The following is a 19,156-nucleotide window of genomic DNA, read 5'->3' as shown; positions in this document are numbered from 1 at the left end:
CTGCATATAAACGTGCCACGCATTTAAAGACTATAAAGACAAAAGGTGTCCAGAAACTCACCGCTCGTGCAGACGACGGTAACCATCCTCTGAATTCAAGAGGCCTATGTTTCACCAGTGAAGGAACTGGCAACGGCACCCTGCACCAGACGCAGATGGAGCCCAGCATTCACCTATATAAGGTGAGCACGTTGACCTGGGGGCTCTACGAAAAAGCTGGGAAGAGAAAGGGAGAGAGGGACATTCAACTACCCAGACCATTAACCCCCATATTCTTTCACCTGCAGAAACCTCACTCTTCGAGTCCGACACACAGTGCGAAGAGGTTCGACCCCAGAAGCCAATAGAGTCCTGCACATCACTTTTCGAGTCACAGACAGCTTCCTGCCAAGACCCGCGCCTCCGTGGGAATCAGGTGAGCGTTACAAAGACCTTGTATTGCACCTCTGGCCTGAAGTAGGTACACTTAAGCCATGACTGTCGACGCAATACGACCCCATTGTTGACTTGCATGAAGCCTGACTCGGCGAGATCCACCGCGATGTTTATTGCATGATTTGAGGCTTCCTCACCCTCTCGGACCAGTAGCATCGCCGCCTTCCTCTGTTCTTCTGGAAGATGATCAAGCAGCGGAGCTAATCTGTGCCACATCTCCCTATCGTATCTGGCCACAATTGCCAGAGAGTTTGCGGCCTTTACTGTGGTCGCTCCCACGGAGAGCACTTTCTTGCCAAAGGCATCTTGGCGTCTCGCCTCGTTCTCAGGAGTCGTCGTGCACTTGTGCTGTGCCTTTGCCTTCCTCGCTGCTGCCGCCGACACCACCGAGTCCGGTGTTGGTTGGGAGGATAAACACTTGGAGGTAGACTCTGGAGCCTTAAACTTTTTTTCTAGGCGTCCTTTCACTGCTGGTTCTGAGAATGGGTGTCTCATTGTCTGCAACCCCTCTTTCCATACATGGTCCAGTATTGGTATCGAGTACACCAACCTCCTTCTCTTGCCCATGTGGTCGAACAAAAAACAATCCTTTTTCTGTTCTTCTTGGGACAGACCAAATTCTTTGCATGCCTTCTCCATCATAGAATGGAATGACGCGATGTCGTCCGGAGGGGACGGGTGAGCTGGGCTTCTGGGGTTTTCCAACTCCGCCTCTGACTCCCAGGTAGGATCCCTGGAGGGGGATAATGAGATATCCGACATGGCCCCCCTGTCGGACTCCGAATCTGGCAGCTCACCTTCCTCCTGTGCCAGTGTTGAGATTGGCGTGCGTGGGTGCGTCGGTTGACGGGACGGGCCCGGCTCGTCGACGAGTGACTGTGGCAGGCTTGCCTGGGGTAGTCGCTGGTCCAACGACTGCAACAAGGACTGAAGCGTGGACAGAATATCCAACGACAAAACCGATTGAGGATTGAGGAGAGGGGCAGATACCGGTGTAACGGAGGCCCTCGTCGACGACTTATCAGCCGCTCGCAGCCCTAGGTCTGCTGGGCCAGCAACTCTCTCGTTCTCGTCCTCAGAGGACAGCAACATAGCTTGTTCTTGTAGCAAAGGCTCCAGGGGGGTCGGGTCAAAGACTTCAGGCCTCCAGGCCTCCTGTGGGATCCCTGTCGACGAGGCCCTCGTCGACGCCATTGTCGACGGGACGGTGGATGCCCCCTGTGCAAGTGGTAGGGAGGCGGTCGATGACTGGACCGCCGTCGACGAAGACTTCGCAGGTGGTTTTGGCGGTCCCGCCTTCTCCACACTGTGCCCGCTTTTACTCGACTCTCGACTCGTGGTCGATCTGTGATGATCGCCAGAGGAGGATTTCCTTTCCTTCTCATGCTTTTTTGATGAGGATGATTTCTTTGCCGAGGAGTCTCTAGTGGAGTGACTTCCAGACGACTCTTTTTCCGACGGTCTAGATTTCTTCACCGGCGGTTCCGACGAGGCCGCTCGGCGCGATGTTTTCGCCGACTGTGTGGAGCCCACCTCCGAGGGGGGGGTATGCCCCCGCTCCATCATTCAGCCATGCCACCAGGCGTCGGTTCCGGTCTTTGAGGGTTTTTTGAGAAAACCCCTTGCATATGTCGCAGGTATCCGCCGAATGGTGAGGGTGGAGGCAATATATGCAGTCCATATGTCCGTCCCCCTCGTAAACCTTTTTTAAGTCGCATGTCGCGCATGGACGGAACAGCGCTTTACCTGACACAGAGGACATTATTACTCGAAATCCAATGACGCAACCTAGTACAAAACAGTAGGACAAAACAAGGAGATCCCACTACTTTGGAGACGGTTGAAATCTGAAGGGGAGCCGCGGGGGCGGGCCTCTTATACTAGCACGGCCTGCGGAGCATGCGTAGGCAGGTCCTAGAAGGACGTAGATAGGACACAAAAGTGTCGAAAGTTTTCCTTTGAAAAAGGCTGTATATGTGTACCGAGGGGTCCCGGTCTGACGGGGAATATTCTAAGCATGTGAATCCATGAAAGATCCAATGCTGGAGAAATACACTTATCTTGTTCATTTAAAAACCGTTTGTATCTTTCCCTTTCACAGGTGGTACAGGCTGGTGGCCTATCGTTCGTTTACATGGTGGCTTCATGGGAGGCTTGGACACCGCGTTCGACAAGTAATACCCGCATCCGTCGTTGGTGCCATTAGAGAAACTTTCCCCAGTGACAGCGGTCAGTACAGGGGATTTTCCCACACTGTGCTGCAACCAGAAGTTTTTAATGTGTAGTACATTTGTGCCATCAAAATCACAAACAAAATAAAAAACACAAGAGAACTTTTATCAATGGTTGTTTGTTTTTCACTGAATCAAGTGTGTCTCCATTCAGCAGTGTTTCCGGCCCTTTCCTGCATGCCTCTAACCCATCCATCCCCCTGCCATTATCAAAAGGCAGTTGGCACCAGTGGATGTGCGCTGCCAAAGGGGGCTGGCAGGGGTGGTTCCGGCCAAGGTGCCAAACACCATGTACACTTCAAAGGTATCTTACGCGCAGGGGTCAATGTTCACATTCCCTCCTCCGACCCCGTGTCTGCTGGCAGGCTCCAATGAAGGAGGCCGCTCCAATGCTATCCACAAAAAGACCACACCATATGCACGTCATTCATTCACATACACACCCTCTTTTCAAATTCTTTATAAACCACTTGATATTTTTCATGAAAACATCTTTGAGCACTCCAAGTCTACTCGTGAATGTGCTACCTGAGAACTTCTATGACCACTGTGATTCAGCTCGTCGTCGTGCTACCTGTGAACATCTCCCTGTTCTCCTGCCACCAACAACCCTGCTTGCTGAATCAGTTTGTTGGTCAAGGTAAGGGAATGTCACCTAATCATATCTCCTTCATCTCTAAATTTCGATCTATTTCGAATAAACGTACACATTAGTGTTATGTTCATTCATCTCATTGCCACTGACTTCATTTTAATTTGTTATCGATATATATCAATTGTCATCAGTGTCAATTGGGATCGAATTGCATCCTTCGTGGACTGTGTCTATAAGCATGTTTCCTTTTGATGCTCGATAGTACATTCAAGGGACGAGTAACATGTTCCGATTTTCGTCACATCAATGAATGGTTTATGAAAGTTATCCTATAATATAGCCAGCTACGCTACACTGGTTTTGCTTCGGTGACCAAAACATAGCTTGCATAGAAAAAATGTATGGTATTATTCTTTCTCACGCTTTTATGCAAAGTAATTTTTGACTATTGTTCACTTTTTTATACAGAATTTCCAACAATGCCTGCATGTACGGTTTTCGGTTGCCCTTCTAAGACCCATAACAAATCTAAAGGCACTACAATGCATGTATTCCTGAGGAATATAGATCAAATAAGAGAATGGGTCAGATATTGCGGATTTACGCCGGATGAGCTTGAAAGTAGAGCCCATAAAGTCTTGGAGGACACGAGGGGTGATCAATACCGCGTGTGCAGCCTTCACTTTGCCACGAATATGTACGACCAATCCAAGTATACAAAGAAGCATCGACTCAGAAGGTCTCGTAAATTGCTCCCAAATGCAATTCCGACTCTTCATGCACAGGCCGCCTCAGGTGAGTCACAGTTCTTGATTTAGCTGTAGACCTTGAGTTAGTGAACAGATAACTAAATGGATGGATTGGTGATTTAGGTGTAAATGTTCTTTACAATACTTTTCATATTTACAAGATTGTATTGCTGTATAACTAAACCCCATTTAGCTAAACATCTATCCTTGGTTATAGGAGCATCATAGAAAACTATTTACAGGCACAGCTAACTATGCTATAGTGCCCTTAGAACTAAGCATAATCTTTTAGTAATCTGTCTCTTTACATGCCAATTTTTAAGATTAGCATTTCTAAATCAACTCAAATGTTTCCTTTACAAGTCCATGACTATATGCACTGAATATGAAGGAGCAAGATTCTGCATCCATGTCTTGCATGGTGTCAAAAACTTCGAGCACATATCAGGTAGTATTATTTAGCGATTCAGTTCCGGAAATGTTTTATGCATGGAATTTGAGATAATTTGATCATATTTATGTATCGTGACGTTCACACAATTTCATTCATGGTTTACTGATATATACCATTGTCTGTGTCACATTGAGTGTGTTCAATTTCAATGTTTTCATCCATACTAAAAGTACTGTTACAGGGAGATGCTGAAGTTTCGACTACAATTACTTCATCCCTCGTAGTTGATCCAGACCCAGAGGTATGCGTACTGACAGTTCCCGCCGATGAAAGAAAGTTGGTCCTAGATCTGATACTATTACACAATGACATTATTATAAACGAGCAGTTTTTGCAAATAGCTTGAGTGCAACATTTCAATCAGTGTGCTTTGCACAGTCATCTTTGATCTAGTAAACTAACCATCAATCAGGTGGAAATCGAAATGTTGACTGAATGACGTACACAGTGTGTGATTGTATCTGTGTAAGCCATGTGTGTGATTGAATAATTTGATTTCTAATACGAAAGAGTTATTTTGAATGGATACTCTTTTCTAGGGATGTAGTGGACCAGCTAGTTGTTGCTGTCGTTACAGCAAAGAAGGTTTCAAAGAAAAGCAATAAAGATTAGGTCATTTTCAAACAATTTCATTTTTAAACAGTGTATTGTGCTGGTGCCTTCATAACATGCTTTTTTTAAAATGTAAATTGACAAATACTGTATGTTGGATTAACATTGAACATCTTTTTCCAACCTGTCTTCTAGTTGACTGATGGTGTACAAAGTATGCAGACAGAGACAGCTACAGAAATCAGAGATACTGCTTGCCAAACTGATTTCACCATGGAGGAACTATTTGAGGCGCAGCGTGTTCAAATCAATAAGCAGACCTCAGATGCTTTTGCCCAATGGCCAGAAAATGAATTTAATGTGACCGGCGAAACAAGCAAAGGGTTGTTGGACCATTGCTACAACGCGACTGCTCCACCAGATGAAGATGAAACAATGTAATGAAGATGCTTTTGAATTAGTCGCAGACCACTTGACACAATAGACACCCGCCAAAAAAGGGCCAACCACAAAGCAATCGACATTGATGTGTTCTCTGATTCATGTTCAAGTAACAGATGCTGAAATAACAGACTGAAGCATCAATACGATTGACCAAAGAACTAGACCAAGATCTCGACTAGAGTATGTCCAGTTTGGCTGATATGTCAAGCACAATTCGGTCAGAAACTAATGCCAGATGATAGTCTAATAAAGGAGACCAAATACATAGTATTTGGCAGCAGTTTGGAGATTATAATGATGCTGAAATGTGTGCATTCAGTGAGAGGGGCAGTATGTGGGAAGCCATTGGTGAATGTGACTCGTTTATCACAAGGCAGTAACCTCAAAATACATGCCACCTGTGAAATGCTCCATGAAAAATGTTCATTGACCGCACAACCGATGCTGGGGAAACTGCCAGCTGGGAATCTACTGTGTGCAGCTGCTTACTTTTCAGTGGCTCTAGTTTCATAAAGTTGTCCCAATTTCTGTTGCTTTCTGGGACTCCATTTCATTTCTAAAATGCAGTACTACAAATATCAAAGTCAATATCTATTCCCTGCCATTAGTGAAGCATGGAAAATTGAACAATTGTCTATTCAAAGTACATTCTCCATAAAACGGTTCAGGCTAGCTGGCGATGGACAGTGAGACAGCCCGAGATTTTCATCACAGTACTGCACATACCACTTTCAGGACATGGAAACAAAATAAATTGTGAGTTTGGTGTTCGTGCAGGTGTCCGTTACGCTCACCTGGACCCCACAGGGGTGTGGATCGGACCCGGACAGCTGCAGTCTCAGACAACGTGATGCGTAGTGCAGAGATGACTGTCTGGACTGGCCCGCCTAGTCTTGTCTGCTGGACCCGAAGAAGTATTTTCCTGCAAGTGGAGACGGGGATTAGCCACCTGTGGGTTTTAGTGATGGCCTCCCAACTGTTCTCGCTCTCCCCCACTAATCGCCTCCAATATCCCCTTAGTAACCTCACCTTATGTTTGTAAAAGATGAGCTCTCCATCCTGCGTAGATACCAGTTACTTCACTGGTTTCAAGGCGTTGGGAGAGTTCCGGTAAGCATTGACTCTGAAGTCCCAGGCGGGATTGGTAAGTATCAAGTTCGAAGAGTTCAATGTGCCAGATGTTCACTCTTGTCCCCTTCCTTAAGTTGCAACTGAGTTCGTGAGAAGAAGGTCTCGTAGCTGCTGGTGGCGTTCAGGTAAGAGTCTGTTACCCAACGCTGTCCGGTAACTATTGCATGTGTTTCTCCCTCTTTACAGATGCGGCATATGAAGATATGGAGAATACCACCGCCGGTGGTAAATCAGGTAAGTCTATGGTGGTAAGAGGTATTTGTTGATTCCCTTGGCTCACCTTGTTATTCTTGTGCCCCTAGGTGCCGGAGTACGGCGAAGAAATGATGGACAGTGCCGGATCGAAAGATGCTGTGAGAACTGGTGAGTATGGCGCCGTGCTGGAGCTGGCGAAGCGACGCGTGCAGGACTGATGTACTTTCCAGGTTGGGAGATAAAATGGATCCGGAATCAGGTGAGGAATTTGAAATAAGTTTGTTTTCTAACCTTGTCCTTTTCTTCCTCTTTATTCTAGGAGCTCCGGATTCGAGGCGGGCGTGGCAGAAGACTGGATGCTGGCTGCAGGCACGGTGAGAGTCACGCTGCTGGATGCAGAACACCACGTAGCATGTGCTGCTGTTCGGGCGTGGTTTAAATAGCCTCCAAAGTAGTCCCAGGAAAGAAGTTCCCCAGGACCACACCCGAGTAAAAAATAGTCCCTGTAGTAAAATAGTCCCATCCAGGCCTCACGTTGGCTTGGATTTATTTGCAGCATGGTCTGCATGAGGTAAGTAATGTCTATGAGCCTGGCGCCTATGGCGCCAGGACTGATTTTTATTATGAGCCTGGTGCCTACGGCGTCAGGACCGAACCCAGACAGCCCCTAGCTGGGGCTGCTGGGGTTTTTGGAAATGTCTGGATGCCTGCTCCCGGGGCTGATGGGCTTGATCCGGATGCCCGGGGGTAGGCATCATGACAGTGTCCGAATGTAAATCCTCAGTGGCCATGGAGAAACGTGGTTTTATAAAATCACTGGAAGATCTCCAATCAAGGGGAATGCAAATCGACCTCATAGCCACGGACACACATTTCAATAGCCAAGACAATATGAGAGCAGTTGCCAAATATTCACCATCAATTCGATGTATGGCACGTTGCCAAACCCATCAATAAAAAAATATCAGCTGCAGGGGGAAAAAAAAAAGGTTCTGAAATTATTTTACAGTGGTCCCAGTCTTTCAGCAACCATCTTTGGTGGAGCTCCAAAACTTATGATGGGTCTATGGAAATTCGACTAGAAAAATGGGAGTCACGTTCACTCTTGGACAGAAAACCAACATTTCCACCAATGTGCACATTGCCCTTTGTCGCCGAAGCAGGAACGGAAGAATTGGTTGATTCCATCTTCATCTCAACACAAAGCCCTTGAGAAGATTGTGTTTGATAAAAGTATCAAGAGATTTGAAGGGACTCACAGAATTCTGTCACACAGGATATTTGGAGGTGTTCCACAATATGTGCCTAAAGTACAGGCTAAAGAGATTGCATTTCGGCATAGACAGGATGAAATATAGGACATTACAAGCGGTATTAGCGCATAACGAGAATGTAGGCCATGAACAATCGAGGACTGCAGGAAACTTTGGGATGCTTCGCTACACAACGGCCTTTAGGAAAAGAAGCAAAAAATGGGTGGTCAAGCCAATATGAGGAAATGGAATTCGATTTTGTGAAAGATTATGACTGTCTTGGAGATTCATAGTCACGGAATTGCACACGATTTTGTTCTGAGCACACATACATTGCCACAAAACATTGCCAACATGCCGTGTCCACCTAAAGCAGAGCTCGTGGAACAGTTCACTTCCCGGTACAAATTATTACCATCGTTTTTTTTGTTCAAGAATGTTTTTATGAAGTGTCCAAATAAAGCATCCAATTTGTATTTTGAAATCTATCCTCTGTCAATTTTTATTTTTAAAAAGTACCATTTTTACGAGTCATGTAGGTGATGACTGGGCGTGTTTGGCTACGCTGCCCAGTAACGTCCTGGAGATAGGTGGAGAATATCACTAGGTTTGGTGATCTCAGCATCAGTTGCGGGGCATATGAATTGGTGCCGCCAAAGCAGTCCTGCTTGGGCGATACGGCAACGGATAAGATCACAAGATGGCCGCGCGCTGCTGCCTGATTTCGCATGTGTACAAAAGAGGAAAACTACAGTAAGGTGCATAGGAAAGGTTTGCACGATCGATCAACACATGCCCGAAACCACGGGACAATATTTCTGAGCGCACTATTCCTTTAATGAAATGCATATGTAATGTTATTACGGTTTAAAAAAAAGATGGTATTGGAATAATTTATGACATTTTCTTTTAAATGAATTATAAATGTGTATAATACGTTTAATTGTGTGATGCATTTTGGTGTAAGGTCTATATTAGACCAAAACCACCAAATACAAAATTATAAAAGAAGCTGCTATTTGGAGGGAGGAGGGAGGGGGGGTTGGGGAGGGGGGGGGGTTGGGGGTTGGGGGGGAGAGTTCTATGCATTTCAAGAGGCGAAGAGGATAGCATGCAGAGTAGGTAAATGTGTGAAAGCATACGACATTGTTATGCTACAGTTGTATTTCTTTGCAATGAGCGCAGGGATTGATGAGCTTGTTATGAATATCTGGTTAAGAAAGACTTTGAAAAAAAACCCTGAGAAGAGTGTGAAGCCATGTGGTCAGCATTCTATTTAACGATGAACATCAATGAGCAACAAAAGTCATTATAATACCATTCTGAACATTTGAACAAACAATTAATCTTCTGTAAAAGGTCAATTACTGGAGACCAGTCTCTAACCGCGGGACCAGGGGTTCGAACCAGTGTTGCCCTGCGCTGCCTTGCTTCCAAGTCAAACGCGTTGCCCTTGAGCTATCCTACCGCCCCCGGCGGTATGCTCCATCGTGCCCGAAATAACAAAACGTATGACAGTCTAATAGCATCAATGGCTTGGATAAGTCATTGCTCAGGATCCAAAGGTGGTTATGCGAGAAGAGCTCCAAACACTGATTTGTAGAGCAGGTTAAAATTGGGTTGCAACTGCCTAGTGATTTAATACTTTCTTTTAACAATGGAAAAGGTCAACATTACTTGGGTGTGTACAATGGCTTTTCAGCAAGACCCATTTTTTAATCGCCTCGAGACTGACCCTGCGTGGTAGTGGTGCGCGGTGTAAAACATATCAAAGGGAAACGATAAAAAGTAACCTTACCTGTACTTTGACCTCCTGATGACTCAGAAGAGGGACTAAAAATGGCACTACTCCCGAATCAATAACCATCTGTATTTGTTCATTCCCTCCATCTGTTAGGTAGGACAAGGCCCATACAGTGTCCACAAGAATCTGAAAGGGAACATTCGGTAAAAAACATGTCAAAATTGCCTCTAAAACAAATTGTTAATTAAATTAGATGTCTTCATACTTACATTTATGTCTGTGTGATATATGAGCACACACAAAGCAGGCAAAATCTGCAAAAAAGAAAAAGACAGCATAAACCAAACGCAGGCAAAACTGATCAATATTATGCTTCAACCAAACCAAATAAAGTGCCAATGTGCAGCTAAACATTTTCATTAAACACTGAACAGTTAATTTGGCAATTTGAATCACTCACTTCACAATCAACAGAAGTGTGTTACCCAAGCAGCATACAGAAACTGCTCCTCATCAGTAATATTTCTGCAGACTGAGCAGTTTTACAATCGCATGCTGTTCAATGTCGGTCATTTAGCGTTAAATCCTGAGTATTACACCTTGTTTTTTAGCTTTATCTTGGGTGTCAACGGGGGCAATCCTAGAATCTGAGTAAGTAGGAATGCCCCTGTTGACACCCAAGATAAAGCTAAAAAACAAGGTAATACTCTGGACTTACAATCAGAACATGTAGAATGTGCTGCTGTTAGTTATACACAAAATTCCATCAGTCGAAAAAGTCTTTGATTTTTATCCGAGTGTATACATGCTTTGTAAAAACCATTCACACATTAGGCACCTTTGTTTATTCTTCAAGACCACCTATGCACCCCGCCAACAAAATTATAAAATCTGAACATATGAAAATACCTGTGCGTTGTCTTTGGTTTCTCTTTCCTCTCGTCCCCCTCCACTTCCTCCTATTTACAGCAGGCAGCTTGGGATACGCTCATGAGACCAAAACAGTTCAGTCTGCAGAATTACTATGACCGGTTTTAGGGAAGATGTTTCTTTTGCTGCTTTCCCGCCACAAACATCAATGAGACCTTTCAGTTTGTTGCGGTTTTGAACCTTTCCTGACTTTTGAAAGCAAATAAACCTTTTTGCTCCACCTACCTTGCTAAGCTCATCTGTTTTGAGGGCACTGATGGGTCCCTGTGGCTATGAGTGCAGGAGAACTCTGTTCTCCATTGGAAAGTTTTTGTTTATTTTTCCTGCACACATCAACTTCAGTGAAGTGCGGTAGAGACACTGTCCGTGTAGGTTTGTATGAGCCGCTTTGTGGTTACATGCATATGTCCAGTATGGCTGGAGGCAGATCCTTATAGTGGTTTCGGTTTTGTAGTCTCATGCACTTTCGCATTTTACCACTTAATGCCATATCTCTACTCTAAAATGGCTGTCATGAGATTTTTGCCTGTCCTTTGACCATCTTGTCTTGACATTCTTCCTGCCCTCGAGTGGACAGAATTTCCATACATGGTAAGCACTTTGCTGGAGAAAGCGATAAACTTTGCAGGCAAAGTGGTCATCTGTGAGTATGTAGCCGGATGTCGGGGCTGGGCCTTTCTGGACCCAGTCTTCACTCATGCCAGGTGTGTGTTGCTGGGCAGATGCAGTGGCCAGAGGCTGTTCAGGATTGGACTGCCTCTTGTTACAATGGATTTCTAAACTCTGGCCCGGTGGACAGATGTTTAGGAGGCCACCCTAGTTATAGTTAACAGGGGAAACTCTAGGAGTTCAGCAAAACCAATCAAGGTAGCAAGGAGAGTGGTCAAGGCTTAGTCTCAGGAGAGGCGAGTGGGGTAAGGGGTCCACAATGAGTTCACACAATGATCAATCACAGATTACACTTCAACAGCAGGTATAAAAATACTATGGGCCTCATTACAAATGTGCCAGTCCGGAAGTAACGGTAAGCTACTGGTGCCATTACTACCGGACAGGCAAACTACGAGTTCTGCTCGCGCGTGCCTTTTTTCCGGCCATGTCTGACCGGACGGGTGTACCAGCACCCACGAGCAGAGCATGTCGGATGCACCGGCACCATTCACGAATGGTGCCGGTGCATCCGGCTTCCCCATTCCAATTGAGCCCTATGGGGCTCAAATGGGAATGAGGAGGAATATTTTCCAACGCCCAGGAATGGGCAATAACCAGGTCCGCCAGGGTCGTAATACCACATTAATTGCCCATTCCTTGGGTGCCGGAATAATTTGCAAATTTGGCGGCAGCCTGCTGGTTTTACCAGCAAGGCTACTGTCAAACTTGTAATGATGCCCTATAACTATTATTGGCAAAAGACCACTATAAAAAGGACTCACAACAGGTAATCTCACAATGCTAATATAAAACATATACAGTCAAATACTTAGTGCAAAATAATCAATTCACCCCCACAATACCTGGAAGGGAAGTAATTAGTTCTAGCAGCAACCGTCCACAATAATAGTAACCCTAACTTGTAAAGTCCAACATTAGGTTGAATGGGTCCTTGTACCCAAAAGTTCCAAGTTTCCAATAGTTTTAGGAGTGGGGAGAAAGTTAAGAAAAGGGTCCTGTGGATGTAAAGATTGTTCCAAAAGGTTGTCCAAGAAGTAACTGGTGAGTAAAATGCTTTTCTAGCTTTGGGAGGGCTTTTGGAACAATTGTTGGCAAAGCCAAAGTATGGTAACACAAATTAAAGTTCTTCACAAACTTGTAAAGGGTGGAGATAGGGGCACCAGCAAGTATTGTTACTACTCACCATCCATACGCATGTCCTCAGACTTGGCAGGTCGAAGGATGGCTTGAGGTAGGTTCTCCCACCTTTTTATCGCGTAACAGATGACCAGGAGCTGTGGGTCCAAGCTAAGAACCAGTCAGCACTAGAGGCAGAATGCAACGTTGCAGTGCACTAATGCAGCAGGCACCGATGGAGGATTCTTCTGAACACTACACCAGATGGGGGAAGCGCTTGTCACCATGTACGGCGACCGCAAGCGTCCCAGTTGTCACGGTTGAAAGAAAAAAAAAGCCCATCTCAGGACCCATTAATGTTCGGATGCCGAAGGCTACTTGCAGGACGAGCTGAAGACCCCTGGAGTTAGAGTCAGAATGGGGAAAGGCGACACTACTAACGTGGTAGCCAACACTGGAGTTGGTCAGCCCACTGGATGGACCAGGGACACTCATGAAGACTACCAAACTGCAGGGCCACGAGAAGACGTCGAGACGTGTTGCCGTCAGAACAGATGGTCGAAGCACCAAGGGTCTTCGGAGATCAGTAGCCAGACAGGGGTCCACCGGGACAGCAGCAAGAGTTGGTTGCCAGGCCTCTTCAGAATGGTGCCATGGATCTTCGTCTGCACAGGATACTTGGTTTATCTTCAGATCTCTGGAGAATGGCTGCAGGACTCTTAATCCTAAAGTCCAGGCGAGCACAGAAACCCAGCCCAACCAATGGAAGATCTGCCCCAAACAGACACTCCAGCAGTGATCCAATAAGGGACCACTGTGGGCCTAATCGTGCATACAACTTTAGACACACTGAAACCAGTTTGTGGATTGGGACCAGACGGTCCCAACCCACTTCCAGGGTCCACAGACAAATGGCATGCACTAGCCTGCGAAAGCAGCATTCCCGGGCAAATGTGTTAGGAAGATGTATCCGTTTTATGCCAACAAATACCCTCTTCTTGTAAGACCCCCCCAGCACATTTTGCTTGACTTCTGGACTTTTTTCCTGTTTTCCTGAACGAAGGAAGTGTTTTTCCTCCTCATTCATTCCTTTTTGCTCCGACCATGGGAACCCTGTTCAATGTGTTTTTACTTAATATTTTATGGAGTCATGCTTTCCTCCATATTTTTAAAGGCATCTGTGTTTCACATGTGCAGCACAGATCACCCTATGTGCAGTGTTGCTGGGAGCCCATTGGGCTATTTCTATATTGTATTTTCCTTGATAACAGTAGAATACTTTATTACCTTCTTAGCTTTTCCTTTTGAGAGATCAGCACACACTATGTGGAGCGCTAAGGGGTAACTTAGTATCCACTTTCTACTTCTGTAACAATTCTGTTATAGTAACAAGCATACAAGTACGGCTGGTGGCAGTGGACGCGCTTAACCAACTTCTGTGCTATTTTTGCTCGCAGGCTGTATTCGCAGTTACAGCTATGCACACAAGCACCACCTTTGTTCCAACGTGGTGTCTTTCTTTTTTCGCCATTTGTGTGGTTCTTTCTTGGTCCTTCTACCGCCCTGGGTCAGAGGTCGAAGTGGGCGGGAGGGGTCGGGAGCAGTGCTCCCATACTTTTTATTTTTAAGTCTCAGTTCCTATACTTCCATTTTAAAAAGAAACCGTTCTGGATTGGTTTAGTTTTAAAATAAAAAAGTGTAGGAAGAAGTTGAATCTTGCACTTCAGTGCACTGCACTGCACATTCCCATAAACAGCAGATGTGTTTGTTTGGGTGTTTGGATTGTGTGTGGGAGTGGGCGCAGGGATAGGGTTTGTGGGGAGCAGGGCAGACTAGCAGAGAACATAGCTCCACTACTTTTCGTACACTTCAACCACTGCCCTGGGTAAGGGAGGTCCTGGTTTGAGTTTTCTTTGGGGGAACCCTTTGTGTAGCCCGCCGAAGATCCAGTGCGTCTACAAAGACAGGAAGCATGGGAGGATCCCGAACCCCATCCATCCTTTGTCTTCTGGTGTGGCTGAAAGGAAGCAGTTCCCACTGAGGGGATGGCCGGCCTGATTGAACAGCAACCCACCCCTTTCTGTAAACTGCAGGGAGAGTTTGCAGGGGATGAGTGTGAAATCCTAATAGGTGAGATTCCTGAGGCAAAAGGCAAGTCAACCACAGGAACAGAAGATCCGAAGAAGATGACCAGCAACATCTGCAGGCCCTTCCAGATGCCACAAAGACGGTTAGGACAGTTTTTCAACTAAGGGCTTGATATAACCATATCAGAGGAAGTACAAAACCCCACTCTTAGTAGGCTATATCACCAGCGATCATTTGGTAGCATAGACTGAGCAGCCAGGTGTTAGGCAAGAATTGGTGCAGTTACACTGTATGAGACTACACAACACTTATCTGCTTGGTATACAGTAACCCACCTTTTGGTATAGGTCTGTACTACACAAGTTGGTAGTGTGATTGAGCAGCCAGGCCTATCTCAAGAGGGGTAAATGTGACCTGTACTAATGATATCCGTCAAAAAAAGTAACACTTACACTCAAGGTTTCAGTTATAGTTATTTGTAATATACATTTTTAAATGAGCATTCTTTAAAAAGACAATTTGTTGTAACAATGTAAATACTTTAAAATTACTTTTCAGAATCAAAACAATTTAGTGGAGAATCTTTGGATATGCTTCTTACACAATTCCTACACCCTGAGATGACTTCAGAGTAATGGCATTTATATATCACACTAGCAGAATTTGCAGATTGAGGATGTGGAAAGGGTAGGTTAGGGAAGGAAAAAGGTTACAGTTTCTCAGTATATGTGAGGGCAACTAAATCTTCCAATGAAACCTAGATAAGCCTTTCCCCATCAGTACACAACAACCTACCACCTATGAGGGACAAACCGTATCAAAGTCAATTGACTAGAAGAGTCTTCAGGGAGCCAGGACAGCCAAAGTCATTTGGGACACAGTGTATGGATCTGATATACTTCTTAGATCAAAGTCTTGCACAAAGTTAGAGGGTCTTAGAAAAATCACCTGTAGGGTCACAAGCTGTTAAGCCTGTGAGAAGAGAGTTGGAATAAACTTGTAAAAGGTAAGCCAATGCAATTGCCAAGTGAGAAAAGCACAGCTACAGGCAGTGAGGTGAGTACCCCAAGCCTAAACAGTACCTACCTCTGGTTAGAAGAGTGGTCCAGCTGTATTCTGTCTTGCTACAGCAGTGCAGCCCCTTGTTCCTGAGCCGAGGGGACAAGAGGGAGGACGTCTGGAGGGCTCCTGCGGCGGTACTTGGGAGGTCATCGGAAGCTGCAGGCTCTTTTCGGTTCAGCAGCACTTCGCAGTTTCAGCGCTTAGCAAACAGCACCGGTGCAGCTCGCTGATACTGGTTGGCTTCCTTCGGTCCTGCACTTTGGTGAGGGGACTTGGATCTGGAGGTCCTACTTCTGGAGGGTCCTTTGGAGACTCCAGGAGCTTCTAGCCGGATTCGTTACCGTTTCACTCGACTACAGACACTCGACATCTGGCATTGGACTTCTGTAGCAATGGAGAAGCACAGCAAGTCGGGGATGGTGGTCCATTGGAGTTTGTCTCGGGGTTCGTTGGTCCCACCAACCCAAGGGGAGAAGTCGTTCCGTCCGGAGCTTCTATGTCGAGGTGAAAAATGAGTTCAGGACAGCAGCTTCACCGGGCAATTCAAAGGTCCAGGAGGTAGCAGCAAGCTTTGTTCACGGTTCCTTCGTCAGGCGTTTCTCTCAGTGGTCAACATTTAAGCAGGTTTCTTCCATTCATGCACAACCTAGACTGTCAATCACACAGCAAGGTGGCTGTCCTGAAAGGACAGCCAATCAGGACTAGTTGCATTCAGGCATTCCTAGAGACAAAGGACAGGGGAGTTTCGGGACCCTCCCTCACATCCGGTCCTTCCAGGCAAAATAAGGGCTCCAACCGGTCAATGCACAGAGTAAAACACAAGACCAAACAGAAAAAGGTGAAAAACCAAGACAGGGGCCATTTTGACAAAATGGTCACCCATTGGTGCTGTACTGCAGCGGAAGGGTTCAGCCTATGGTAAAAAACCACAGTGGCAGGAAAAAGTAAACTACTGCCACCAGCCAATTAAAGTAGTGAGGTTAACAAAAGCATTACATGACAATGTAGGATAAGGGGCTACTAAGTAACCACCCTGCACTCTACATAAGATGGTGTGTGCTAAACAAAGAAAAGATAAGTAATGTCAATTCCACTTTGCTATTCTTGGGAGCTCTAGTTCACCTAAGTAAAGGTATTTAAACCTTAAGAGAAATCTAAAGGATTGCTCATTGACACTGCACTGAAGGTGCTGTGTGGCACCATACAAAAAGCAGATGAGTATGGAGTTTGTCAGACTCCAAAAACAGTGAACACACAAAATACAAATTAGTTTAAAAAACAACATGAGTGAGAAAAAGGTCTCACTAACTCCAGGGTTCAAATTAAAAAATCTTAAGTCCAGCAAAAGAGCTGGGGGTCTCCAAGGTGGGAGGATTTTTGCACAGAAAATGACATTCTCCCGATCAGGCTGTAGCTTGGCACAAAGAAATTGTAGCATACATATGGTCTAAAGAAACACTGGTACACTTATGTATTGTAAAAAGGATAATAAATACATGTAAGCCATGATAAATCTTGGGAAAGGCAATTACTATCAAATATCATATAAACACATTTAAAAAAAACAACTTAATACCTTATGGTATACAAACCACAGTATAACTTTGCTAACAATAAGCAGTTCAAGGTGAGTAGAACCTAATTTAACACATTCAGAATGGCATGAAGTTATTTTTGGGGAGTAAAACGCAAGTATTGAATTTAATTTGTGTATAGGCACTATACAAATAAACATGCAATGTGTTTCAAAGCACTTCAAGGAGGGAGGGAGCAATGGATAATACAGTTACATTACAAGTCCTTGAAACAATTTAGAATGTGAAAAATAACTCTTAATCATCCTGGTAACATTTCAGATAGTGCAAGGAACAAATAGGGAGGAAGGGTGGGGGTGGTGAGACAAGACAAGCAGTTACATTACCATGCCTGACGACAACTGATGTAGTGCCGGAATATTACCAAGAAGGGCAGGGGGTAAGGAGAGGAACAAAAAAAGCAACTAAATACTAGGTCTGACAACGCTTCAACGTAGTGCTGGAGGGGGAAGTGGGAGGAGGAGACAAGGAGGGAAGTGGGGAGACAAACCAACTGCCATCACAAAAGGTCACAACACAAATGATAGAGTAAGTGCTAATGAATGGTAGTAGGGAGGGGGAGGAGGAGAGTGGAAGAGAAGAAAAGGCGTCTACAACTACTATGCCTGACGGCAATAGAGGTAGTGCTGGAATTTAACAATAAGAAGGGTGGGGAGGAACAACAGTGGGTGAGGGGGGGGGGAGAAGAACACAAGAGGTGACGAACAGGGCCAGACAACCATTCAGAGTAGTGTTGGAAGGGAGGGGTAGGAGAAAGCAAGACGAGGGGTGGATACACAGACGGGAAGCTATCCTACGGATCAGAAGGAAAGTATGAATAGCAAAGTGCTACAGAAAGGAGAAGGGGGTAATGACAGAAAATCAAGGGAGACCAGAGGTGGCTGGGATAGCACACAACCACCATGGAGGCAAGGGGGTGCTCACAAACCATAATGGGGCAGGGGAGGGGGGGGGCACACAAACCATGCCGGGGGGTTGGGAGGCCCACAAACCATAACGGGGGGGCAAGGGAGGCACACAAACCATAACGGGGGATTAGGGGCACACAATGAGGGCACACAAACAATAACAGGGCAGCGTAGCGGTGTACCAGGGCAGACGGGGTAGACCGCGCCTTTGTTGTGGGTCTTCGGTTGGGGCGGTCGCCTCCCGGTGGCCCCAATTGGCTGAAGGGCCAAGTGCAACCAATGGGAGGTGGGAGAAGGGCCAGGCCACACAGAAACCTGTTGAACAACAATACGGGCATTTTTGAAAATGGAAAAAAGTACACCACGCAGGGCTGCAAGATGCCCAAAGCAGGGGAAACAAAGGCAGTGGGGAGAAATAACTTGTTCCAGATGATTTCTCGGCGTGCGGTGTCAATGGGGCATAATTGCATTTTCAAATTGAAGTCAAAATTATGTTATTCGCGCCAGCTAATGCGCCGAAAATCATGCCAAAAGTTCAGGGCAGCATGCTGCGCTGAGTGGAATGGATTCCACAATGTCTTCAGGAGAAAGGAGCAGGCAGCAGGAAGGAGGCAAGGAGAATGAGTAGTTGGACTTTTAGATTACAATAAGTAACTCAAGGGCAGTAGACCCTACTGGTCATAACCTAGTGTTTCACTTTCAGAATCACTTAATTAGATCAACACTGTTACAAGCATATCTTGCAACATACGTTACTTTCTTCCATTAAGAATGGATAAGTTGGAGACCACCAGGGGGGCGTGGATGAAGATGGCCGCGTGAGCCTGGAGCTCCATGCTCGGCCAGGGAAGATTACATCCATGAGCAAGACAAAGCTACAGATAAGGCAGACAGTAGTAGGCACATGACCCTCACTCTGGCGCAAGTCCTGGAAGGCCAGTGTAGACCAGCGGACCCAGACCCGGGTAATGCCGGCAAAGTGGCTGGGGCGCCGGCGCCATC

At 45.7% G+C, this 19,156-nt stretch overlaps 1 protein-coding gene across 1 annotated transcript in view; it reads right to left on the bottom strand.

The window, feature by feature from the left end:
* KPNA3 (karyopherin subunit alpha 3) overlaps window positions 1-19,156 on the bottom strand; it is a 1,475,105-nt gene that overhangs the window by 728,865 nt on the left and 727,084 nt on the right. The window contains exons 10-11 of the mRNA XM_069640670.1: window positions 10,053-10,097; window positions 9,838-9,969 (exon numbers count right to left, since the gene is read on the bottom strand). Of these exons, the coding sequence (XP_069496771.1) occupies window positions 9,838-9,969; window positions 10,053-10,097 (177 nt within the window). The remainder of the gene's footprint in view (window positions 1-9,837; window positions 9,970-10,052; window positions 10,098-19,156) is intronic.

Source organism: Ambystoma mexicanum, chromosome 7q (genome assembly GCF_040938575.1).
Source record: "Ambystoma mexicanum isolate Mex_15411 chromosome 7q, UKY_AmexF1_1, whole genome shotgun sequence".
Classification (NCBI taxonomy): Eukaryota; Metazoa; Chordata; class Amphibia; order Caudata; family Ambystomatidae; genus Ambystoma; species Ambystoma mexicanum.
The sequence above is the reverse complement of the archived record's forward strand: the minus strand, read 5'-3'. Positions and strand labels throughout refer to the sequence as shown.